Here is a 27,095-nt window from a genome sequence, read left to right on the forward strand (position 1 = left end):
TTTTTTAAGTGTTTAACAAAATTTGTTCATCTGCTTGCTAAGTAGAGGCGTAGTTTACATCCCCAGCCCTAAACAACAGGAGCAATAGTACAGTTTTGTTCTTCCCAGACTTCTTAACTCACAAGTTTCTGCACAACCCTCACTTGTGACATGCAGCAACAAATCAAGCTTAATAAAAGAGAGGAGGGTAGCTGCATACAACAGTTGTTAATGTTGGAAGGCTTTGGTTTTGTTTTTGCTACAAAAGCTTGGATAACACTGAATGCTCTCCTGTGGCAAAATTTCATCCAGGAGAAGTGTTGCTTTAGAGATTACAACACTACACTTGGATTTAATTTTTTTTTACAAACTTAAATACTCATTCCCTGAATCTAGAGTTATACATTCCATGAGCACTGTTTGATGTGTTACTTGATTGGCTATCCTAAGGATATTCTAGAGGATGTTAGAAGCGGTCACAGCTGTGTTTGTGGTAAGTGGTCTTTGGCCTTCTGAAACAGAATTGATATGCCAGTTTGCTTATTATGTTTGTATGTAAGGGACTATGCCTCTGTTTTAAATTACAGTGTTGGATGTATCATGTATTTAGCAGTCCTGAGAAGTTTTATGCAAGAGCAAAACAACATTAATGTGACCATCCAGAACATATAAAGAGACCGGACCTGTCAGAAGGTCAGTGGTAATAATATTTGGAGCCCAAATTGCGTCTGGTCTTGTAAAAATTCTTCAGGTCTCTCCTGTAGTGATTTGCCAAAAAAAATTAGCACTGAATGAATGTTGAGCCAGCAGAGAACAAATCAGAATGTCGTCTTGTTGAAAATCAAACTTCCAATTCTATTGTAAAACATCTGTGGTCAATAAAGCTAGACTACCTCCTCTTGTAACTACTACTTAGCATTTCTGTACAGAAGCCAGCTACAATTCATCTGTCTTATTTTTCTATGTTTTTACAACTGTGACAATAATGCCAGAAATTCTCAAACAAGGACTACAATGCTGGACCATGCATGATACTGATGACTGAAAAGTGGAGCTGTGGATTTGTATGTGTGCTTTAACATGCGCATGTTGCCCCCAGCATTGCTGGGGGGAGGTGATCTCCTAGAATAGCTTTGTCTCTCTCTTACTCCTTCCATTGTGCTCTTCTTGTGCATATGCCTCTGCACCAGCTTTGATAGGATGGACTGGTAGAGATCCTGCATTGTCTGTACAGTTTCTTGATTTACCAATTTCATGCTTCTGCTTACATCATCAATGAATCCTGGCTGCTGACCTTCACTTGAGATGCAGCATGGCCAAATGTCCAAGTAACAGTCACCACCTAAAGCTGAGAAGTGTGGGAAAGCTATGACTTGTTATCACTTGGTATTTCCATTCTGAGATCATGAGCAGGAGAACTTGTGGTGCCTTTCTTAAGCATATATAGTACACCTTTTTTTCCCCCGTTCTTTTGTCACTGATACAATATGGAAGTTTTAAAGAAGTAAGGTACCTAGTTCTCAAGTTTCCTTGTGTCTAAACTTTATCGTTATTTCATGTATTTTCCCCCATCCTCAGTCTTTTAAAAAATCCTCTACATATGCTTTTTATGGTACCAGCTCTATTCTATGCAGCACTCTCCTTAAAAAGAGGAATGCTGACATTCTGAGATTGATTCACCTTTCTGTTCATTTTTGTACACAATGGATCAAATCCAGTGTGAGGTGCCAACTTGAAGCTCACCTGCCATGGTACAGTATTTCTCATACTGCCATGTAGGTGAATGTTTGGGCTGGCTGTGGAGGATTTTTGAATAAGAAGGTTTGAACATGCATCTGGGATTTTAATGTGTTCTGTAAAAATGCATCGCAGCGCTGATGCTGTAGCTGTGCTGTGGTCATGCAAACAAAGAAAATAAATGAAAAAGCAGTATGACAAAAAATACTTAAACCTACTGTGAACCTTGCAGAGGATGCAGTACAAACTGTCTTGAGTCCTACCAGCTAAGGAGTCTGATAGAATTCAACATCCGAAAACCAGGAATTGAGAAAATTTTTTTTGTCTTTGAAGGAATGGCTTCTGATAAAAGACAGCAGGAACAGTGCAAAAGGAAATGCTTTCCTGATGTTTTTATTTGAATCAGTAAAGCAGCTCAAAACCCAGGGATTATTTGTAGAGTGGTTAATCTTTCTCAAAGCCAATCTGTGGAAGTATAATAAAAGAAAACAAACCCCTTCAGCAGTCCTAGGAAACACAGGCAGTTTGGTTCATGACCTGGAGTTTGTTGGTGCTTTGTTTGTTTGTTTTCAGAAATAGCATCAGTGCTACATTTCAAAATTCTTTGATTTCCCTGAGGACTTTTTCTTTGTGTCCCTAGAGTACTGATTAAGCACAACATTTCAGGGGGCAGTTGCACATGGCCAACAACCATCTCCCCTGGTGATTAGAAAGTTATATTGTACAGCCTATGTTAAAATTCTAATTTAAGTGTTTTAATAATTAGATTTACATAAAAACCATTATGAATAATATCTCTAGAAACAATGCCTTTGAGGATTTCGTTGTCTTGTACAACTTGTTTGTGGGGTGAACTGCCTGCAGTGAATAGCTGGCAGTTGAGTATTTCTGATAATCAGCTATGCATATACAGAGTGTTTAATATTCACTGTACATAAATATAAAACATTTTCTCTGCTGCAGTACTGTTGATGATAATTTTAAGGAACTGTCATATTTGAAGTCATCAAGAGATGCAGATCTGTGCAGCTTTTCAAAGCAGTGAGGTACTCTTCAAACGAGTAACCCTCATCTAAACATCTCCATTGACTACTGGCCTGTAACCTCACTTTCTCTGATTTTTCATAGGGTGTGCTTTCAAAGTCATCTGTCCTGAGATAATTTGTAGTTGAACAGGCAGGTTGTCATGTAGTATACAATGTTGGATTGTGCAGTGACTCTACATAAAGCGGTGAAGTTCTTCAGAAGTATGTGGGAAAACTGGTGGCCAGTTCCTTCTCTTGTGGGGGAAAGTAGGAATGTGATAAAAACTGATCAAATTGAAAATTGTGCTCTTGGTGTGAGATCTTGTGTTTCTCTTGGATGTAGCCAAATTTGTGGACTGTGGACCTCCCTTCAATTCACATTCCTATCATTTCAGCGATACAGTGTTAAATGCATCCAAACAATGATGAAGAAAATCTTAGGGCAAAAATGTGGCTCCTAATGCAGATTCATCAGTGTACTGATGGGATGTATGGCCAGGCATGGCTAGGAATCCTTCTTGGCCGTGGTGGGTAGGCAAGGCTCTGTGTACACTGTATGTGGAGATTCAACTTGAAGCACAGCTGTAAATTGTTTTCTTGCAGGCCTGTATATTTACTTGAGTCTGGCAGTGAAAACAGATGCTGTATGTCTTTTATTCTGTTGTATGATAAATAGCTAGTTTTCTTCAGTATTTGCATATACCTCTTTCGTTCTCCAGAGTCTCTCTTCTGTTTTTCTCTTTAGAATGCCTTTACAGAGATGTGCTGTGATGGTCCTGAGCTTCATCGCAGTCCTTATTCATACACTTAAAGTTTCCAGCTGAGGCCCTGATCCTGCAATATGAATACAGTGATACTTTGTAAGGAACCCTCAAGAGTGGATCAGGTCTTTATTTTTTTAGCAATAGTAATTCAGCTTTCTGAGACATTAAAGAACAGGCTGTAGTCCCTTTGACAATTTTTATGGATGCATTTCATCTTGGAAATGTGCCACCAACGTCTGTCTGTTGCTTTGTGATATAGTTCTGACTCCTGAGACATGTTCTTGCTGAAATATTTCCAAACTAAAACTCTTGCTGTCTCAGCTACATTTGGATGAACAGTGGGATGAGTTACGGTTTATCAGATCAGCTTTCAGGATTTGCTCTCTGGTGAGGCACTGCGTTTTCAGAGAATGGAAAGTCTGAGCAGGTCTTTTACAGCATTTTCCATCTCTTCTACCCAGACCACCTTTTCTTTAACATAAAACCACACTGTTCTGCTTCCCTGGGCAACTCATTCTTTCTGTCTCTCCAGTCCTTCAGCTCACATAAATTTTAAATGCCCATTCCAGGTCAGATTTATGTTACTAGGTCTCATTGATTTTGATAAATATTTTTATTTGGTAGTGCTGGAAAGCCAGCAATCAATATTTATTTGTCTCTTTTTGTGAGGTATGTCTCTGCTCTCGACCATGTGGTCCAAATAGGCAAATTGGACAAAACTTTGGGAAGAGAGAGGGGGAAGAGAGGTGTAAGAACAAAACACACTGCAGATGTTCAAATAGTTATGGTATGTGCCTGAATTGCTTCATTTATTGTTAGTAGAGAACTGAAGGAGGAGAGAAGCAAAATGCTAGCATTTTTCATCAGTTTTCTAATATACCTATATGAAAAAAATATCAGAATATCAGAAATCAGATTATTTTGTTTCCTTGCTTCTGTGAAAGTTACCACTGACTTCTGTGGGATTGTAAACAGATCTCTGTCTTCTGGTGGTCAGTGGCATCTGCAGAAAGGAGAGCATAGAAAGCAAGTATTTCCTGTGTAGCACCATTTCTTTTCCCATTTCCCTCTGAGGTGTAGCTATTGAGAGAACAAGTAATTTCACTCTGATGGAAGTTATTTTAACAGGTGGAAATGCAGAAGCAATTTACCCAAATAGAAATGAATTTATTTTGATGGGTTGAAAGTAGTATAGTGATACAGTGCCTTGAAATATTTCAGCTCTTTTTGATATAAAATTTCTTTCTCAATTTGTTGTTCACATCAAAAAGTGGGTATTGATACTTTCCGTCTGAGTCTTTATTCAGAAATTGTCATATAAGTTGCTTTAGTATTAGATGTATTTATACAATATTCTTTGTTAGACAAAATCCTTAATTGCATGCATTTCTTGGTTTGGGCATAGCTTCATTAATTGCTTAAAAATGTTTCTTTTTTAGCAAGATTACTAGGAACTGAAAATAGCCATCCTCTGCAGTACAGTTGTGTTGGTATTTCCTTCTTTATTTCTGTGGGCAAGGTAAAGCAGAACCAAGCCTGGTACATGCAATGCTTGCTGATCACTGCTTTTGGGTTCTGTTGTCTTGAGGCTTTAAGCACATTTTAATCATGCACAGCACATTATCTCATTGACTCTGAGTCCATTTGATGCACAAAGTTAAATGTGTGTAAATTTTATTAACCACTGGTATATGGAGCTCTAAAACTGCACTACAAAGGGACTTTGTAACGAACAATTTTTTTAAAAAAAGAAGCTGAAGGAAGAAGGAAAATAAATTTTCTGTTCCAAAATATGAAGAAAAAGCACTAGTTTTATTTCTGCTGTAATTAAAAAAAGATAATAGATTAAGTATGTATAAGAAAGTAGACAGGAGTTATTTTAGGGCGTTCTTTATTTCCTTATTGGTTCAGATACTATAATGATATTACTAACAACAAACTAGATCCAGGACTCATTAAATTAATACAACAGAAAGATAATGAGAAAATTGCCAAGTAATGAAAAAAAAACAGAAGTCTTAAAACTTATTAAGTGATTGTGGCTGGTGAGCAGTCTTTGTAGTCAAGGGTCGTGTGTCTGAAAAATGACCCTGATGGTTTGCCAGCAGACGTTATCTTATCTGGTAATTTGTGTTAAACTCAATTTTTGTAGAAGAAAGAGTGCAAAGCAGAATGTTGCCTCAGTGGAGCAGGAGAGATCACTTAAAACTCATGTAGTCAAATCTACTCATAGGTATAAAAGCTTTGGAAAAAGCATCAAAAGCTTTAAAGAAATAAATGAGTAAAATAATTGCCTCTCTACAATATAAACAAACAATAAAACACATGTAAGCAATGAATGCAAGAAGGACATGTATGATTTTGTAGGTAATCAGAGATTTATGCTCCAATAAAAGATGAAAGTGTATAATGGATGAAATATGTCCGTTCTATAAGAAGAGAGAATAATTAAAAATAAAGAAGTGCACATTCCACTGGAAAAATTTTTGCATTCGAGGGCTGTCTGTATTCTTCCTTGTGCCGAGTTCCGTCATGTGGCCCAACTTTGGGTTCATTTCCTTACTGTTACGGTAAGAGATTTTTAGTTGAGGTCGAAGAGAGTACGAAAAAGAAGAAAAATACAAAACATGTTTATGCTCTGGAGAGTTTCACAAATAATTGAACAAACTTCTACTTGTGTAGTACTTTCAAGTACAACTTTTCTAACATAAATTACAATTACAGGAATCTTTGATTGCTGTACAGTTATTACTGAAGGAGGTATCTGGAAAATGTCTTCCATTAGCTGTGCTTTTTGGCAGAGGTTATAAGCAAGCATGGTCAGTGTAATTAAGCTGACAAGTGTTTAAGATACTGTGTTTGTTTACTGCATGTACTCTCCTTCAATAAATATTAGTATTTCTTCTAAATCCTCTACTCTAGCTGGTGACCTTGACAACATTTAAACTGTAGTATAGCATGTAACACAGCTATATGAAGGGCCAGACATTTAGCAGAGAAGCTTTCTTTTGCAAATAGCTGTTGGCTGTAGTCACGTGCAATACGTGAGCAGCAACAGATTTTGTTGGGAAAGTTCAGACTGATAGAGAAGGCAAAATACCTGGACCTCAGTGATTTTTCCCGAGTAAGCTCTAAAATTCCTTTGGAGAAAGTCAGCCTGGGACGCTAAACTTGCAATGCTTACAAAATTTTCTAGGTTTTTCTTCCTTTCTTCCTTTTTGTTAAGCATAAAAATAGGGTTTGTGAATAGGTTTAGTCTCTCAGGGTACCTGAGAATCAGTTTTATTGTAGAATTTGCGTTCATACTGGACAGTGATCTCTTGATCAGATGAAATTTAACAAAAGTTAAGACTGAGCAGCAGCTTTCTAACTCACTTTATTTGATGTCAAGTTTGCAGTGCTTTTTATAATTTCATTTACTATTTTATTTAGACACCTCTTTATGTTGTAAACCATGGTGAGACCGGACCAATCCGATGTAACAGGTGCAAGGCTTATATGTGTCCTTTCATGCAGTTTATTGAAGGTGGTAGAAGATATCAGTGTGGATTTTGCAATTGTATAAACGAAGGTAAGTGATGTTTCTCTGATTTGTGATTCCTGTAAGTTCAGTAAAACTAAAAAGGAACCATATATCTGAAGTGATTTTCTTGACTTGCTGTTATGAAACTGCAGTAAGGAGGCCTATTTCACAATATCAAAACAAAACAAAAAACACTTTAAAAAAATTGGAAACACTTTTTCAATCCAATTTTTAAAAATTTATAAAAAAGCATAATGCTGAATTGTGAAGTCCAGTGTGCTGTGATCAAAATTTATTTTAAAATATTATATCAACATAGGATAAAAAACTGTTTGTATTGCTATCCCAAAGCAACTTTTGTGTAGAAAAATTAAGAAATGTAGATGTTCAGAAAAGACCAAATATTTAGAAGCATGTTAGACTGTCCATGGCTGCGGATGCAGTGGTTAAATAAGCTATTAATCTTTCTGTGACAACTGTTGGTTTTCACAGAAGATACCATGCCATATTTGTTCAAGTGTGCTGCGTGTGACTCATAACTGTTCTTGTGCTCTTGGCTAAATCCCAGCTCTTTGCCAGAACTAGCCTTTCTAGACATTTGTATCGAGTTGGATTTCCTCAGCTGGATCGCAGTGCTATAGTGCTTTCCCTAATACAGTAATATTTTCAGCTCTGAAACAGGGACCTTGACGAGCTAACTGCAGCTTCTTTTCTGCCCAAGGCTCAGATGTTTGAGCAAGCATAGCAGACAGCAATTTTCATAGTTTGTTAGCAATTTAAACTTGCATAAAGAGAAATTTGAATGCATTATGAACACTTTAAGAAAGTATCATTTTCAGTTATGCTTTGTATAAGTACAGTGTCCTTTATCCAAGTAGGAAATCACTTGAAAAAAAATAAAATTAAAAATGGAGACCTTAGCTGTCCTACAAATTAGGAGGGCGTTCTGCACCATTCCCCTCCTTTCCCCCCCCCAGCTTTTAACAGGCACAAATTGTGAAAAATAATAATTCTAAATGTACATCGATTGAGGAAAAAATAAGCTAAAATCCAGATATGACCTTCCACAGTGTGACCAACCTTCAGATTAACCACATATAAATTGTTGGTGACAAAACCCTTGGTTTCTTAATGCGTGCTTGGGAATTTTGCATCTTTTATCTGTAGCTACAGGAGGTTCCCAGTGCAATGGACTGAATGCAGTTTGCTGTACAGTAGACCAGGGATGTGAACATTGCAGAGTGTATTTTTACATAAAGCAGCCCAGACTTTCGAAAAAGTGCTGTTTTTAACTCCAGTGTCTTGAATTAAGCTTTGAGGAGACAGTGTCCGCTAAGAAAAGAGCCATCATTTAGCCTGTATCCTGAGGATAGCAGACACCTGCCTGTGGAGGTAACCTGAGTCAGTTTGCTACTTGAGCTTAATGGATACACTTGACATATATGGGGGAATATGCCTTGTTCTCCAAATACAAGAGGACATGGATTACCAGAATATAGATTTTGTTTGTGTTCATAGATGGATGTAGGGATAAAAGCATAACCTAGCTGAGTGTTTATGATCTTCCCTTTCTCAGTAACAGAGTGGGCTACGTTACCAGGTCATGTCTGTGGAATGGAGCTGTTGGGTTGTTCCCCTCTGCTACAAAATACAATTTTTTTTTTCTGTTCTTGCACTGATTTTCAGTCCCTCCATTCTTCTTCCAACATCTGGACCACATTGGCCGGCGGGTAGACCACTATGAAAGGCCTGAGCTATCTCTGGGATCATATGAATATGTTGCTACTTTGGATTACTGCCGAGTGAGTATCTTCAGTATGCAAATTGTTATGATTTGATGTCAGCACAAACAAAATCCTACAATTACCTACCTTAGAGTAAGCATGCTTATAGGCTGAAATATCAGTGTCTGGGAACATTTTAGAAAATGTACAGATGTGGAGAATTTAAGCTTACAATAATATGAGTTGTTCTTTTGTGTGACAGGAGTATGAGCGTAGCAAGTAATAAGCAGTGCATCAATGTCCTGGATCACAAGTCTTCAACTGGGATGTTGGTTTGGTCCTAGCAAGTGTGTAGAGGATGTTTTGGGGATATAGTTCAAATTCTATTGCATTGTTGCATTTTAACAGCATGTTAATCTTCTGTTAATTTTAAGGACAGACAGACACCTAAATTTCCTTCTCAGCTTTGCAAACCTTAGCATGGGAATTTGAGTCTTTTCCTGACACGTAGTTTTAGTGTTCTGACCAGTAAGTTACAGTGGAATGGGTTCTGTTTCTTGATACTAAATTACTTAAAAACTTGTTCCAAAGCCCACTCAAGCCACTGGAACTGGAAATGTTTGTAATTGATTTTATTAGAGAGCTGTATTTGATAATTCTCATAGCATAAATTAGTCAAGCTTTTTGAAATTCCTTACAGAATTTTCCAAAATTCCCAGTGTGGCTTCATCTGCCTGCAGTACAGATGTATTTCTTGGTTCTTGCTGAACTCAGGTAGAATTGTCTTTCTGTCAGTGGAATGAGTTAGTGATAATACTAGGAAAGTAAGTTGAATCTGAAAAGTCTTGAAGTGCGTACCAGTAGCTTCCTCAGGTGATCAAATTCTTGCTGGCGTGAATTAATGAACAGTTGTTGTTCAGTTCTGCTTTCTCGCAGGCATACTGCTCTAAAATCCAATGAAATACCTGAGATTGCCTCTATGGATCGCATTGAGATCCCAGATCACAAGATGGCAACTCAGTGTCTGCAGTGGGCATTACATGTATACCATGTAGGATACCCAATGTGTATCTCATGTAGCTTCATCAGTTTTGGTTCAGCTTTGCTGATTTCTGCAGCTAGACCTTTGAAAGCGTGTGTACTAAGTAGCTTTGTGCCCAGCTTTAATTCTTCTCTCTTCTAGAGTTGTAACCCTGCATGATACATTCACCACCACAATGCTGCTTTCAGCACAGTGACTTTCGGCATATAGTTTAAATCAGGGAGTTTCTGTGATAAATCATCCACTGTGGTTTGTCTTTGTTTTGCAAAAGCCTGTTTCATAGATGAAATAGAATGTTAGGAAAAAAGAATTTCTTACAAAATTAGCACATACACTGGAAATGCTAAGTTTCAGAGAAGTTAGCATTAAAGTTAGAAACGTTTAATTCTTTTGTAAATCAGTTTAAGACCAAAACTGAAAAGCCATTTCCTTTTGTGCTTATCAAATGACAAGGATGAACAGCTACAAAAAATGTTAACAAATAACAGCTGTTCTGCATTATTGTGCTCCTGCTAAGCGGATGTGGCAAGAGTACAAGTTCTCATTTCGGCCATATATTTGTCAGAAATTATGCAGGGATTCTTTACAAACAGCAGCGTGCTATGAGAAATTTTACAAAGTAGTGTTTGATATGGCTTATGAAACTAGAATCCAAATATAGAACACAGAAGAGCTTTTAAAAATACTGTCTGGTTTAAGTTGACAAGAGTTAATCTTGATTTACATGATTCATATGAGGTGAGATCAAGGCTATAATGATTAGCTTTAAGCGTTCGGAGACTACAGTAAGTCATAATTCAAAGGATAGACGATTTTTTTTCTTACACAAAGTTTTCTGAGGTCTGTTTGTAGCGTGTGGTTTGGTAAGTGGTCAGAAGTCTTTACATGAAGACTATGAAACAGTGTATGTAACAATAATGGAAGGGACAAATTTGTTTAAATAACTGAATTCCATTAGAAAATGTTAATATTTAAACAATTTAACAGTTTAATCAACTGTTTAAATACTTTGTGCTAGTAGGATGCTACTTTCTGGTAATACTATTTGCTTCCAAGGATAGACCTCACCAATCCATCATCTTTCTGTAATAATTACTATTTTTAATCCATAGCATTTTTCAGATGACTGAACACTGTAAGTAGATTGTCTTACTGTACCATTTGTAAATCTTTTTTACGTATTGGGACACTGTCTTAATTTTCCCTGTTAATGATATTTTTTTCTGTAGAATAACAAGCCTCCAAATCCACCTGCTTATATCTTCATGATTGATGTATCATACAGAAATATAAACAGTGGCCTTGTTAAACTCATATGCGATGAACTGAAGACTCTTCTCGATAAACTTCCTAGGTAAAGAAACATAAATGTGTTTGGCTTAACTGTAGCACAGCAAGTTATCATGCAGCTGTGCGTGAATTCAGGAAAGCTAGGAAATGTCACAGTTTACAGTACAAGCATTTTTGAAGTGACAGTGACCAAATGGTAGTTTGTTAATTTTAACATTGCTGGCAATTTTTGAGAATCTTAAATTGATGTCTGGGTTTACTGCTGTGCGAACAGAAAGCATCTGTTGAACTGATTGCACACGCAGCATTCTTTCTTTTCCTTTCGTGCAGTGAACTCTAGTGGTGTTATTAATGAAATCCCAGCTCGTAGTTTTGACTTGCTGCAGTTCCCATGCTGGGAACTCACCCTGTGCTAAGATTTCTGGGAGCCCACATTCTTTAAGAGAAAAGAATCCTCGGTATCAAAGCAATGTGTGTAACAGAAGGAGCACTGCTATAAAGATGTGTAGCAGAGAAGCCTGGAAGAGGATGAGGAGTGAGAATTAAAACTAGTGAATGGATTGAGCCAGGTGGCTCCAAGACCTCTTGCAAAGGGTTTTGTGCTTTTGCAGACTACACAGTGGAAAACACTATTTGCTTGCTTGAAATGTTAGGATAAACATTTTCAAACTTACTTATTCTAAACCAGGACCCTGACTATTTAGAGATATAAGGAGAAACACATTTGAGAAATTATGCCCACAAGCTCAGAAAGTCAGGTTAATTAGTTGTGCCAGTGTGATTTTTAGACACATAACTTAAAAACATTTGAACATGCGTGATACTGAGATCTCATTTTGAGACTTGAAGAACAGTGTTGTGTGTTGGTTGCACAGGTACCAGCTGCTGTGTTTGCAGCTGATCTTTAAATGATGAAGAAAAATGGGATTGTGCAAAGTGTGCAGACCATCACAGATAAGAGTGCTATCTGATAACACTGTCCCAGTTGCCTGCTATGTAAGAACTCTGGGACCAGTGGATGATGCAGCTATTTCTCTCATGAGTAAGAAAGCGCTGTATGTCCTAACTGAGCTCCTGAATGATCTCTGTTAATAGTGTCACTAAGAAAATAGCAGTGTCTGAGTGCTTGGAGTGTTCAGAAACATGCACTCAGAAGTTATGCCTCTATGTGAGTTATTGAGTATCTTGGAGAAATTATTTAAAATACTTCTTTATGGAATGTTTTCAATATAGAATATTGATTTCTTTTAGATCAGAGCAGCCCCTTTCTCATCCAGCACTGTCTCCGTAAAACAGCAGTGGATTAACATTCCATATTGACATGAATGTTGGAGATCGTAGATGAGAAAAATCTTTTCCCTCCCAAGCTGAAATTTTTTGATGAAACTTGTGAAAGTAACAGAAGGTGCTACTGTAGATGTAATTAGGACCAATTCTTTTTAATAGGATCACATTTTACTACACTGAGGGCTGTAAACCTGGTAAGGGTCCAACTAGTACTAATCGATGCTGCTGCTAATTGCACAGTAGCTACTGCTTAGAGGAGTTCTCTTCAGGAAAACAGGCAGTGAGTGAGCTTGCAGCTCGCAGTGTTCTTGCAGGTGTAGCTCAGAGCAGTAGTGGCTGCCTTCTGTTGGTCTGGTAACGTACCGGCCACAACAAGCCATTTGTACAGTGCATTTTGTGCATGATACGCAGCTGTGAAGGATCCAAGAGCTTTCAATGCTTAAAAGCAGTCCTGCCAAAGCGAAGGCTTGATCCATCAAAGTCAAAAAGTCATCAGACTTTTTTTGAGCCTAGTTACTATTCTTACTAGGTATCAATCGTTACTGTCACTGAATTATAATGTATTCTGAATAAAGGTGCTTTTCTGATTATATTTTGTGCTAACTGTCCGATCCTCTTTTCCATGTCTTGAAGACAACATGGTTTATTATTTGATACTTTTGACTTCTCAAATGGGATGCAGAGTTGATAGGGAATAAATATTTTTTAAATTTACAACAGTTGATTTAATCAGTGCTTTTGATTTGATCCAAGGCAAAGATTGGGGTAATTAATTACATCTTCTTGGTTGTTGTTTGCTTTGTTGCTCCCAATATAGACAGCGATCTGCAGGAGCCTTGCATTTCAAGGTCAGAGTTTCTAAATTGTAATTGTCGTTTTTTAATTCTTCTCACAGAGAAGAAGAGGAAGAATCCTCAGCAATTCGAGTTGGTTTTGTCACTTATAACAAGGTCCTCCACTTCTTTAATGTGAAAAGTAACTTAGCTCAGCCTCAGATGATGGTGGTCTCAGACGTTGGAGAAGTTTTTGTTCCTTTGCTGGATGGTTTCCTTGTTAACTTTCAGGAATCACGATCTGTTGTTCACAAGTAAAGTACAATTATTCCATATCTGAATAAGACCTGGATGCTATAAGAAGCATTTTTCCTTTTAGCTCATTGTCTTGGAGAGTCTGGGGGATGCATGTGCTTGTTGAAATGCTTCAGAAGTCATCGGATGCTTCGAGTCCTGCACTTCCCTTTCTGAGGCAAAGCAAAAGTGCTATCGACTCCACAATGCTGAATTTGGAAGCCTATTTAGGCCAGCTCTAAACCATGCATCATCAGCTGTGCCATTTCAAAAATGGGAGAGAGAGCTGCGGCTTTGTGCCACGTTGCATGTTTTTCCTTCTATGTATGTGATAAATATCTTAGTGTGTAATCCTTTATGTTATCAGCTTTGGAGTAATACATTTCAGTAGAATTTTAAAATTCAAAAAGAGATTGAACAATCAAAATTCTTTTTTAATTTGCTTGGAAAACATGAAAAACATCTTCCTCTGTGAAGACTTGGTATGGTACATTTTGGGGGGTTATCAAAAATACACTAAGCAGTTGAGATGCTCATTTTTTCCTCTTCCGTAGCTTGTTGGACCAGATTCCTGAAATGTTTGCAGACACTAATGAGAGTGAGACCATCTTTGCTCCTGTTATCCAGGCTGGCATGGAGGCACTAAAGGTTAGAATGTTCCTCTCTGAAAAAGAAGCAGCTCTTTAATTAGGACTAGGCTTGATAAGCTACCTAAATTCCATTTGCTAAAGGGCAGTGATGAATCCTCCTACAAATTGCAGTGGGAAAAGAGAAAAATCAGTTTCCAGCACTGATGTTCCATTATTCTAACAGTACATATGAACTTTCTTAGTTGAAATGAAAACACTGATTGGCACAACTGTTTTCAAATTCTTCTCAAGGAAAACAGACCCCTCAAGAGTCTGTTCCATATTGGATGTTCAAGGAAAGATGGAGAGCAGGAGTTGTTTTTTTGTTCAGTGTTTAGTTACTAGAAAATTGATAGATACTTGGGATGTTTGCACAGATTTGTTGTCTTTGCATGTTTCAAAGGCAGATTAAGAACTGGTGTAAGGTACAACAGCCTTACTCTGCCTATTCTCCAGCTTCTGCTGACTTTGTACAAAATGAGGTATTTATGACTACAGAATTGAGTGGGTGGAGTGGGTGGGTTTCTACTGAACTGCCAGCTTCTCACAGCATGCATACAGCTGAAAATGAAACTGTGGATCAGATGCATCCCCAGGAGCTTTCTGTATGTCGGGGATAGCCCTCGAAATGCTGACATTTCCGTGGAGCTCTGCCAATAAAAGAATGCCATCACAAGATTTGTAGGGACAGAAAAACAGCCAGAGTTGTTTTCCAGTAGGTGATTTATCTGTGAGCTGTGTACAACTAAATCACAAACTGTGAGTAAAGAAATCTGTTAAACCAAAATTACACAGCATTTCTCAAATTTGTTTCTTAAATATTTATTTTCTTCTTACTTATTCATAGTACCAGAAGGTGTATGTGCATTTGGTTACCAATTCTATCAAAATGCTTTTTCTTGGTATTTGACCTCTGCAAAACAAACGTGAATTTTCTTTTACTGTTGCTCCTATTAAAAAAAAAAAGCTTTTTTATTTAACTCAGTACTTAAAAGTGATAATTTGCAAGGATTTTCACAGTAAATTATTAATACGCACATACACATGTTCAAGAAAACTAACCTTGTCTAAAAAGAATAAAATGGATTCTGTTGCTCTTTGATCAATCAATACATTTTTTGAAATAGTAATTTTAGACAGTTTCCCAATAATTCCTGATGGATGTTATTAGTAATGGGTGTGTGCTCAGTCAGTCTTTCACTCTTTACAGAATGCTTTGGAAAAGTTACAAAAAAAACCTGGTGTTCATACTTAAAAACTACAATGCTTGAACTAGTAGGGGTGAAATTTCATCTCTGTTAAAAGTAAGATACTGTCTTTGATTGCATTTCTGCCATAGCAAACAAATTTCTACTTTTCCCAGAAGAATGCCATGGCGTATTTTGAGATGTGGACTTATCTTGTGTGCATCTTTAGATCTGGAGGGGAAAGAGTTCCGAAGCAGAGTAGTGTCGGTAGTCTCAGGTATTGCATTTTTAAACTAGATGTGTTGGTAAGCCTGGAGCAGGAAAAGAACAATTACTCCCTTCCCTTCTTCTTTCCTTTCACCCAGTTTAATACTCAACGAATTCACAGTTGCTAATAAGCGATCTCAATAACAAGAACAAAATTTCCTAAATTTTGTTGGAAAAGTTTGTTACAGTACAGAGTTGCCTATGGTACTGCTGCTGTTGCTGTTCTCTGGAATTCAGGTTTTCCTGTCAGCAGATTGCCACTTAGCAAGTATCACTGCCTCATTATAACTGTAGATAAGAATTGAAAACTTCGGCTAAAACTGGTATTCACTTCGTTTCTTCGTGAAAGGAGAAGTTCAGCACAAGTTCTTCTGCTTCTACATTTTAGTTTAGGTTTGAATGCAGAATCCAGTAGAGGAGTGTAGTTGTCACTCTTTAAAAAATATAATGACCAAAACTGAAATAAATGTATTTTCCGTTAAATTACATTTCCTTTTAATTAATTGTATCTAATTTAAAATTCGGTAGGAGAGGTACTTCTTGTACTCATTGAGATTTTAGCTTCCTATGTAGAAATTACTGTACTAATGCATCATCCAGCACATCTGTGTTAGACTACATTATTTACTGACATAAAATTCCCAGCTTTGGGAATCCATCAAATGTTAAAGACTCCAAGTGAATTATTTAGCTCTGAAGAACCTTTGCAGAAATGTTACTGTTCTAAGAGAAACAAGAGTGTCTGAAAATTAGGCTTGTTAATCTTAGCAGTAGATTCAATGCCTATATGGGTGTCTTTGCAACAGGCTGCAGAATGTGCTGGGAAACTGTTCATCTTCCACTCTTCATTGCCAACTGCGGAAGCACCGGGAAAACTGAGAAACAGAGATGACAAAAAGCTCCTCAGCACAGATAAAGAAAAGGTATTTATATATAAAGGAAATCCTCATTTATAAAGGAAATGCAGATACTTCCACCCATCAAGTCTTTGCTACCTACCTGTTCAGTGAGTTAGTTCAGTAAGAATATAAAGAGTTTTTGATGCATATGTGTATCAGTGGAACATATGGGCAGGGGCAGTGTGGTTTTATTCAAATCCACGTCTCACTTAAGGAGAACATTTGGATTGCAAGTGGTTGCCAACAGTATCTAATGTTACTGCATTTCTATTTTTTAATTTTGTGCAGACACTCTTCCAGCCTCAGGTAAACTCTTATGAGTCCTTAGCCAGAGACTGCGTGGCTAACGGCTGCTGCGTGAATTTGTTCCTCTTCCCGAATCAATATGTGGACATAGCTTCCCTGGGCCTTGTCACCATGTACACTGGAGGCACACTGTACAAGTACAACAATTTCCAGGTAAGTGGTGCAAGCTCCCAACCAGTAACAGCTGGGGACTGCTTGTTTTTATTTCAAAGTCTTTTTTGGCAGTTTACCTGTAAACTGTTAAAGTAACTGTAGACAATTTACTTAGAAACCTCAGGGGACAAAATTCAAACTCAGAGATGGCAGGTTATGATAAAATTGAAGTGTTGAAATTGTAATTTTACTTTTGCATAAATTGGTTGGCACCTTAAAATTGAACTGACTTACTTAAGTATGCTGACATCTGCAGGGAAGTCAGTTACTCTGTACCTGTAGATAGAAATGCTTACAATAAGGACCAAAATAAAGTCACAACGCTACTTGTTTGTTATAAATGTCAGGGAAATATTTATGGGGAATATAGGACTTCCCTTGTGTCAGGAGCTGAGCGACAGAAGCATTTTTTGTGAAGTGCACGAGGCTACTCTGTAATTCTTAAGGCCACACCATATAAACTTAGTTAGGATGGACGTTACTGGAGATGGGTGTGACTGAACAGAAACTCTGCATGTCTAAGCCTGGTGGTGAACCAGTGGATACTTGTACAGCTCTGTTCCTGTTAATGAAGTCTCTTCTAAAGGAAAAGAGACGTCAGGGAGGGGGGAGTGTTGGATTTCTGCTCGTTTGCTGCCACCCAGTGGTGAACTGCAACTCTTGCTTTTGCTTCACCTTTCTAGCTCAATTCTGATAGCCCACAATTCCTAACTGACCTCAGGAGGGACATAGAGAAAAAGACGGGATTTGATGCAATAATGAGGGTTCGAACAAGTACAGGTAATGGTACCCGTTGGAAATGAAAATAAATATGAGAATATATAATTCTAAGTAATACAGTGCAAGAAGTGCTATACAGACCTGTAACAGCAGGCTGCCCATTTTATCTTCGTTGTGTACCTTTTGGAAAGTACAGACTGAGCAAATGGATGTGTATCCTCTTACTCGTATGTCTACATAAATCTGCAAATACCGCTAAGTTCTGATCATTATGCATGCAGCCTGCAACGCAAAGCAGTCTTAAAAAAGAGTGTGGTTTGCCCAAAGCTTATGTGTGTTTTCATTTTCTAAATACTTCAAATTAAATTAATGCTTCTGCTTTTCAACCATTAGTTCTTACTTTCAAATGCAGAGCATAAACACACTAAGTGGCCCAGTGAGTAATGCCAAAGGTGCCCCTGAGTCACTGCGCTCCTCAATGGCCCACACAGATTCACTTCTTCCTCTTACGCAATGGACAGAAAATGCCACCGGCAAGGAGGATTGGTGGGCACTGCAACCCCCTGAGACTACACACCCTTGAGGGAAAATAGTTTGCATTTCATTCAGCAAAACTGAAGTTAGAAAATAGTATCTTTTTCTTTGTATATTTATTTGTGTGCTTGCTTTTTCATCTGCCTGTAGGCTTCAGGGCTACTGACTTCTTTGGGGCCATGTACATGAACAACACTACAGATGTAGAAATGGCAGCAGTTGATTGTGACAAGGCTGTGACAGTAGAGTTCAAACATGATGACAAACTGAATGAGGACAGCGGAGCCTTAATTCAGGTAAAAATGCACTGTGTCATTTATTGACGCTGTGAACAAGAACCTTTTTTTTAATATGACTGCAAAATGTTAAACTGCAGGACTGATGGGAGTGATGCATAGCGTGCACAGTTGCTGGTGTTGTAGTACCACTAATAATGTTTAACTAATTCGTCAAAGTATGCTACCTTGAAATGCTAGGCTGTTTCAAAGCTAATGAAACCTGTATTTCCCTTCTCATTCCACAATATGGGATCCCAGCAGTAGTTCCTGGAAATGTAAATTGGGCAATAATTAAAACTGGCCTTTCTGTGCCTGAATTCCAGTGCTTGGGATACGCTCATACCTAGCAGAAGATTTATCCTAAGATTATCAGATGATGTGAGGTTGCTCTTTACTGTTCTAGATGTTCCGTCATGACCTTGTGACCTTTTGCTATTTTAATGACAGAAAATGTTACAGCTTGAAAAGTTACACACAAACCGTAGAATTATATGAACTTTTGTTTTTAAGCTCCTTAGCTTTTATCATGCCCCCATGGATACTTTATAGGTTAGCAGTTAATCCTTGTATGAATACAGCACTGTGCAACATCCACTTTGGTATGTCTGATGTCACTTATTGGAGACCTGGGGTAGCAGCAATGATGGGAAAAGTGCATGGCATATGGATGTTGCAGTTAAGTCTCATATGAGAGTTTCTTGTGGAACATGCAGCACAAAGCTGACTAGTTAGTTTACCTGCAGTTGGTGTTATGCCCTGCAGGCTTTGGCAGGCTTTGGCTTGTATCTGCAGACAAGGTGATAAAATTATTTTTTATTGTGGTGGTAGGAAACAAATGTGCCAGGCAGATGCATGCAGTACCAGTAAAATGCTAGTTAGCAGTTGGGAAATCTAAAGTGCAGTTCCTTTACGTTTCATTCTTGTGAAGTTTTCCTACATGCTAACATTTATTATACAAAAGTAGAATTGGAGTCATAAGCAATTTTTTAAGTCATCTCTCAAATTTTACTATCTAAGCTAATGGAACAGGCAAGATACGGGAGTGGATACAGTAGGACCCCATTTGGGCTTATCAAGATTAGCAAGTTTTTCTTTGTTGCTTTTGACAAAAGCTAAGATGGGCAGAGTAGTACTCAGCAAGCTTCTGAACTCTGGTATAGTGTGTTTTCAGCTGCATTTCTTTGGGGCATTTTTCTTGATAGCATATTCAGGTATGGTGTACAATCAAGCGGTCTCTTATTTTCAGATGATACCAGCAGCGTGTAGCATGAGAAAGCACTAAGCCTTCCCAACAGCCATCATTTTCATACTTTTAAGGCCAATAACTTTTATAATGCATTTACATGGCTAATATATTTACATAAAATTTTGAATCTGTTGCTCCTTTGGTTCAATAGTACTGAAGCAGTACCAAAAAGCCTGCTGTTCCTCAAAAGTAGTTCTGTGCCTTTTGTAGGTGACTCTTATGTGATGATTATTTTAATTTTTATTATCATAATACTATAATATAAATCCTGTAATATCATAAATAAATCCTATAAATCATAAAAATAATTATGATTATTATATGTTTTATTATGAATACTATGATTTTTGTTTTAAAATGGCAGTGAAAGATATCTGGCTCCTCTGTTGCAGTGTGCTGTCCTCTACACATCAGTAAGTGGGCAAAGACGACTTCGCATACACAACATAGGTTTAAATTGTAGCACTCAGTTAGCTGATGTCTACAAGACTTGTGAGACCGATGCACTTATCAACTTCTTTGCTAAGTCAGGTAAAGTCAGAATAATTTTTTTTTCCTCTAAGCAGAGAATGAAAGGAGGTGGAGTGATATCTAGTGGGAAGTCATGCTTTGTAACTTGCTACTGCCATCTCTCTTAAAAACGATAATGATTGAAAAAAGAACTAGATTGTAAATTTTAGATATACGTGCCCTAAAAGAAATGCCTGGGAAGCTTCTTAGAAACAGGTAATGCACAAAAGTGTATAGGCACGGTATTATTGTGTTAGAATTTTTGTTTGATTTGAGGTGGGTTGGTTTTTTTTGTGTGTGAAAATTAATAAATTCTCTAAAATGACTTAAGAGTCAGAAAAAAATGGCCATAGACATAAGCTTAGTAAAACCTAGCAGAATACTTTAAAACTTTGCATTTGTCATGCAAACAAGTAACAGAACCCATAACAGGCTCTTTTGTTCTTCTGTCTTTGTAGCCTTTAAAGCTATCCTAAGCCAACCACTGAAGGTTGTCAGAGAGATCCTGGTCAGTCAGACAGCGCACATGCTGGCGTGCTACAGGAAGAACTGTGCCAGCCCCTCAACAGCGAGCCAGGTAAGGACGTCCCCAGGTCTGCCCCTCTTTGCAACAACCACACTTGCACCACCAGCAGTACCAGAAAAGAATGTTTCAGACATACAGACTTTTTGTTTTCTTTCAAATATGATGACAGGTGGGATGCAGTGGTAGCAACACACAATGGCTGTTGTTTTGGGATGAATGACAGTGCCACAGAGGAAGGTGACAGCTGTACCACAGAGATGCGAAAGCCTTTTCTTCCTGGTAGAATTATGTGCTAACTCTTAAAAGCTTTCACTTTTTTCTTCCATTCCTGCAATGATTGTAGTGGTCTAATTTTTTGACATGTAACAACTGTTATTGTCAAAAGACAGAGAGAACCTAGTTAACATCCTGAATTTGCATACAGATCTGTCAAGAATGCTCTACTGCTAAAAATCTGACATTGAGACAGGAACAAACTCCTACCAAAAAAATAAAAATCTATGATGATTAAAATATGATTTCTTAATTCCTTTATTTACCAGCAGGCAGTAAGAAGCTGTGGGTCCCTCATTACTTTTGTTCCAAACTGCTTGAAAATTCTCTCAAATTAAGACACCTTATTTTCAAATGCTGTCACATTTAGTAATCTACTCACTCTGTAACAAACAGTAAGGTAAGGTGCTTTCAGATCCTTTTAGCAGCTGTTCCTGATACAAAACTTGTTCCAGTTCAAAGGACAGTCCTTGTCTTTGGCTTGAACTGAACTCAAATCCCATAAAGCCTTTAACGTCTGTTTTTCTTACAGCTCTCAAAATACTGTGTCTTCCTTCTGGATTTTGAGATACTGCAAAAGTGGCTTCTTCCTCACTTTTCTGAACTGCAATTGGCAATTTTCTACTTCAGTACTGAGGTTAATAGTGAAGAACTCCCAACAATATTGGAGGCTTTCAATTTACACTGTTTCCTTTAGTCTCCTTTAAACTATGTTTTCCAACATAGCTTTTGTGTACCATTTAATGCTTCTAATAATCACAAGCCTGGGCAATGAATTATTTCTCTCAGTGAAGACCAAATGTTTGAGACAACACCAATGAGGTACTTATTGTGAAAGAAAAATATTAGTTTGAAAGCCAGCTGTCATTAAATAAAAGTCTCCTCTGCCTCTCAGCTCATCCTTCCAGATGCAATGAAGGTGCTGCCAGTGTACATGAACTGTCTGTTGAAGAGCACTGTGCTGACTGGCAGACCAGAAATTCCAACTGATGAGAGGGCGTATCATCGACAACTGGTCATGTCTATGGGAGTAGCTGATACACAGCTGTTTTTCTATCCCCAGCTTCTGCCGATTGTAAGTATGTTATCTGCACATCTATTAGCTGTCAGTAGAACTGTTTTCATTTTAAATTGCTGTGATGTTTTAAATTGTAAAGATGTAGAAGATTTTCTCTGTACCACACAACTGTTATATGGCCAAGCTGGATTAGTTTTTTTTAAAGTGAAGTAGTTGCTAGCTGAACTAGAAGTAGGAGGGAAGAACCTCTAGTTTAAAGAAAACAGGGAAGTAACATGATCAGTCCTCTTATAATTCCACTGTACCTTTAATATGAGCCTGGTTTTTGACCTGGCTAATAAAAGATGCCAGTTTTAGTTAAGCTCGAGCTTTGTATTTGTGGAGAGGTACTCTTTAGCACATAGTGTATTAATGGAAAAAGAAGTGACTCCTGATTTCCTCCATCTGGAAAGGAACCACCAAAGTGTAATAAACCTGTTATTACTTTACAGTGTCTAGTTAGAGCATTGCTCACCTTGAAGTCACCATGTTTGCAACTTGCTTACATTTTGCTCTACAGCACAACCTGGATTTGAAGAGTGACACTGTGCCAGCTGCAGTGCGGTGCTCTGAGGAGCGTCTCTCAGAAGGAGGAGCCTTCATTCTGGCCAATGGTCTGAGCATGTTCCTGTGGCTGGGGGTCAGCACGCCCCCTGAACTCATCCAAGGGCTTTTCAATGTGCCGTCTTTTGCACACATCAGCACAGAGGCTGTGAGTATATGGAGGGAAACCAGTCCATTTTTCAGAACTCATGATTTAGTAAGACCAGGCCTCTAATTAGAGAAACCAGAAGGAACTTGGAGCATTCATCATTCAGCTAAAAGCAGAAATGGGTGCCAGCAGAAGCTGTTAAGACCCTATAAGTAATGCATAAAACTGTCGTAAACTTTCTCTCTGAACAATTACAAGACAGAAGCTTTCACAAAGTTTTCAGAGTATCTTAAACTTATGTTATGACAGATATTTAAAATCCTACTGAATATGCATTGGTGAAACTGCAACAAAGCATTCTATCATAGCTAAAGCTTCTCCTGTAGCCTGAACTTTTCCTGATAATGAATTTTAATGTAGTGATTATTTTAAACTGAAAAATGGCTTAAAGACAGATGGATTATTCTAGAAGCTTTTGCAAAGGAGATAAAGCATTTCCCACTTTAGAATGACACCCGCAGTAATACACATCATAAATACCAGCAGCTAGTCTTGTGCAAATGTTTAATGTGACTGGAATGTAACAACCAACCTCCATTGCTTCATTCTAACAGACATTACTGCCTGACCTGGCCAATCCCTACTCTAAGAAAATTAAGTCAATAGTGGAGCACATCCAGAACCAGAAGCCCTACACTATGAAGGTAAGAGTTCTCTCAGCATCAACCTGTCCTTACAGCTGTTCAGAAGAACATTACAGGCTGAGACAGATTTTCTTGTAGTTGTGAAAGGCTTTTTACATACCAGGAATTTCCAAGTATGCCACTGAATTCCAGCATGCATTCTAGACAGAAGCATCTCAAATGTACTTATTATCTATTAATAATTATTACTTTATTATCCATTCAGGATTTTCAGAAGTACCCTGAAAGGTCTGTTTTATTCTGCAAACCTTCCTTTACACTAGCTCTTGGTTGCACATAAGTTGCTCTCCTGTGTTTCTAAGTACAGCTACTCAAATGTCATTACCAATGCATTGTTTTTTGTTTTTTTTTCCTTCAGTAGCATTCCATAGTAGATAGAAGAAAATGATACTGCTACTTACTGTGATTGTATCCTAGAAATATGTACACGTATCTCTTTTCAGCTGATGATAGTGAAACAACGGGAGCAACCAGAGATGCTATTCCGGCAGTTCCTTGTAGAAGACAAGAGTATTCATGGAGGAGCTTCCTACGTGGATTTCTTATGCTGTGTTCACAAAGAGATCTGCCAGCTTCTCAATTAAAGAAACTTGAGTATATATAATTTGCCAGTTACATTCCGATTTTGCAGGAGGGACAGTCATTTGTGCCTGAAGGCTGGCCCACAACTTCAGTGTACCCAGACATCCTGCTGTGCTTTACCAAACTTTTTCTGTGCTCTTTTTGTACAGTTTCATTCCACTCAGCCACTCACCAAATATTTAGTTTACTTATTAAGCTGTAGAATAGAAGTTCTGCACTCAGGTATTAAACTTTGAGGAGTCCTGACTCTAAGCTGAATTGCCAGATTTCAAATTGTCAATGTTTAAGAGCATTATCAAGTATCAAAATATAATTTAAAAAGTAACTATTCCTATTACTAGCCATAAATCGTTTAAGGATCAGGAAAGATGCTAAAAATCTACACAGAAGGAAAAAGTTGTAAGATAATGCTTTTTCTAGAAAGCACACAGCTACATCAGTTTTGCAGCAATCCTGCAGTTCAGTTTGAGAATTTCCAAGTCCTATGTGTAGAACTAAGAACTCTCGAAAATAATTCCCTTTTTCCCAGAAAGGGCAAGTATTAATTTTCAACAGAAACAGAGCTCTGGGTACCTTCTACACCCACAGGTATCCAGGGCATAAAAACGCCTCCATTTTATAACTGCACTTCAATAAATGAGTTTAACAATGGACCACAGGACAAATGGTAGTCGAACTATGCTTGTTCTAAGCTTGGTAGTTAGCGGCACACTGTTACGGCACAATCCTCTAGTCTTCAGGGCAGCAATTAATCTAGCATGCTATTTAATTACATTTTCAAAATTGAACATGTTGTGCTTTATTTAGCACATTCGTTAACTGGAATAACTCCCAATAAAACTTACTTAGCTAACCATCTGCTTCCCTCACAATCACAGTGGCAGGTCAACAGTAAGACAGTTGACAAGTTAACTAAAGGTGAGTTGCAGTGCTATAAAAGGAAAGCCTCGTGTTTAACAGCTGTCCTGTTACAGGGACTGATGAATAAATCAGTCATCACTTTGAAAATTAGACTTCTGTTACTATCAATATTTAAGGTAGAATTTAGAAAGCCAGTCTTTGGCAGGAAGAGCTGTTTACCTCAGTACTTCTTCATTCTGTAGGTTTAAGACCAATGCCTCTACACATGACATTTAAACTTCTCCAAACTTGAAAAGCTGTTGTTAGAAATATCAGTATTTCACAGAAGGCAAAACCAAAATAAAACACAGCCTCTCAAGAGAGTGTAAGACATGGGCCTCATAAAAAAATAAGTGCCTTTGATCATGATAATGTCATTAATTAGTACTTATCCTTTTCAGAGATAAAATAAGCAGTCCAATGCACATTCTTGACAGCTTATCAAAACAGCTGCATCCTTGTGCACCAAGTAACTCTTAAAACAAATGGATATATTACAAAAGCATACTCACACCGAATTCAGCTGTCAAAATAAGCACTTTGCTGAAGACATTTTACTTTGTAAAAAGTATTTGTTGCCTTTCCAGATCAGCATACTTTGTAAAAATGACAGCAACAACTCTGATGTGTAAAAACATAAGGAATTATTAAATATAACGTGTTTATTCTAAGACAATGTCTCACCTTTTTTTTTATTTTTAATGCTATCAGCCTCTCTATCAAAAACTATCCAGTACCTCTTAGACTGTCCCATCTAAAACTAGCACCCACCACACTACAGAGGGCGGTTCTAGGATGACCAGCAAGGGAAACTTGCTTCAGTTCACACAACTCCTTCCCTGCCATTTCTCCCATAAGCACAAGACGACAACAAAATCATCACACTGACCAGGAAACAAAGCAAAGTTAAATGCACAAGAGCAATTAGTTCCTACAAAGCAGAAGTAACATTCTGGCACACATCCAACAACTAGTGAATATTATGGGGTGGCCAGTGTAGCTCATCTACTCAAGGAAGCTTACTCTGGATTATAGACTTCTCAGCATTTGGTTCCTCTGTCAGCATCAAGCTCAGTCTATGGTAGAGAGACTCAGTGGAAGGCTGAAGTTTCTCTCCAATGTGCCAAAAAACAAAAAAGCAGAATAGCAAGGCAAGCCTGGTTAAAAAATAGTATGTCAAGTAAACATTTAGAAATAACACTTAGGTGAATCAAGAAATGGTAGAGATGCTGGGATTCTCACAGATAAAGGCACTGTAATTAGGGAAGTGTCTGTACTTAGCTGCTGAGCAAAGAGTTATTTTCAGCTGCAATGAAAACATTCCCCCTCAGAGGCAGGGCAGAGCTGCTCACACAGTTGGCTCCGGCTACAGCGACGCTTGCTTAGAATCTGCTTCCTTACCTTATGCCATTCAGTTTACTGATAGCCAGAAGACTGCATCTGTACCATGACTGTCTTCTCTTTGGTCAGTTCAGGCCACATAAATAACAGCAAGAGCTTTAGGACACCTGTTTCACATCTACAATTCTCAAGCAAAGTGCCAAACATATTTCCATATTGCATCTTATTTCGGACCACAGCAGCAGCAAATTCACCATCACTGCTGTAGCTAGCAGCAGGTTTACCACTTCCCCAAATACCACTTGACATTACAAACATAACTGAGATACACGTACAAAATTAATAAACAAAAAGTGTTTAGTGGTAGTACCTTTGCTAGGCAGTGAGCAAAGCACCTATTATCATTCCCACGTCATTTGCATCACGTAACAGAGTTAAGAGGTGAAGGATTATTCTGTCTGAACTTGCCTTTAAGGAAAGGAATATCTGGTTGTGGTAGCACAGAAACCAGGCAACAGTTCTTCTCTACTTGCTTGCAGCAAGTGGGTCAAAAGGGCACAAGAGCACCATGGAAAGGCAGCAGGCAGTGGCATCCTACTCCTGTCCACTGCTGACCTGTTTGAGCTGCTTCTAATTACAGACACTCCCAAACTACACTACCCTCAGCATCACCCCCATTAAAAGGGGAAGGAATCGGCCAGGCTGAACACCAGAGTTGTGCACCTACATTCAACAAACCTTTCCTTCTCTTTCATAAAATAGAGACACCAACAAACCAACCTAACTGTGCTAACTCTGCCCTTCTCTGAACAGAAGTCAATAAGAAGAATGCAAAGCTCAGCTCTAACAGTTCCTGTTTTTGCGTATTTTTTGTAGAACTAGGCACTGGCTAA

At 38.0% G+C, this 27,095-nt stretch overlaps 1 protein-coding gene across 6 annotated transcripts in view; it reads left to right on the forward strand.

Annotated features, from left to right (window-relative positions):
* The window catches only part of SEC24D (SEC24 homolog D, COPII coat complex component), a 66,476-nt gene extending 40,944 nt beyond the window's left edge, over nucleotides 1-25,532 (forward strand). For all 6 annotated transcript variants that reach the window (XM_019614743.2, XM_010709948.3, XM_003205720.4 and 3 more), the window contains 15 exons: nucleotides 6,938-7,076; nucleotides 8,715-8,830; nucleotides 11,024-11,148; nucleotides 13,267-13,458; nucleotides 13,993-14,086; nucleotides 16,328-16,444; nucleotides 16,709-16,879; nucleotides 17,563-17,659; nucleotides 18,284-18,429; nucleotides 20,050-20,188; nucleotides 20,626-20,744; nucleotides 21,862-22,041; nucleotides 22,544-22,735; nucleotides 23,290-23,379; nucleotides 23,823-25,532. In XM_019614743.2, the coding sequence (XP_019470288.1) occupies nucleotides 6,938-7,076; nucleotides 8,715-8,830; nucleotides 11,024-11,148; nucleotides 13,267-13,458; nucleotides 13,993-14,086; nucleotides 16,328-16,444; nucleotides 16,709-16,879; nucleotides 17,563-17,659; nucleotides 18,284-18,429; nucleotides 20,050-20,188; nucleotides 20,626-20,744; nucleotides 21,862-22,041; nucleotides 22,544-22,735; nucleotides 23,290-23,379; nucleotides 23,823-23,963 (2,058 nt within the window). In that variant the 3' untranslated portion in view covers nucleotides 23,964-25,532. The remainder of the gene's footprint in view (nucleotides 1-6,937; nucleotides 7,077-8,714; nucleotides 8,831-11,023; nucleotides 11,149-13,266; nucleotides 13,459-13,992; nucleotides 14,087-16,327; nucleotides 16,445-16,708; nucleotides 16,880-17,562; nucleotides 17,660-18,283; nucleotides 18,430-20,049; nucleotides 20,189-20,625; nucleotides 20,745-21,861; nucleotides 22,042-22,543; nucleotides 22,736-23,289; nucleotides 23,380-23,822) is intronic.
* The last annotated feature ends 1,563 nt before the right edge of the window (nucleotides 25,533-27,095 follow it).

This window comes from Meleagris gallopavo, chromosome 4 (genome assembly GCF_000146605.3).
Source record: "Meleagris gallopavo isolate NT-WF06-2002-E0010 breed Aviagen turkey brand Nicholas breeding stock chromosome 4, Turkey_5.1, whole genome shotgun sequence".
Lineage (NCBI taxonomy): Eukaryota > Metazoa > Chordata > Aves > Galliformes > Phasianidae > Meleagris > Meleagris gallopavo.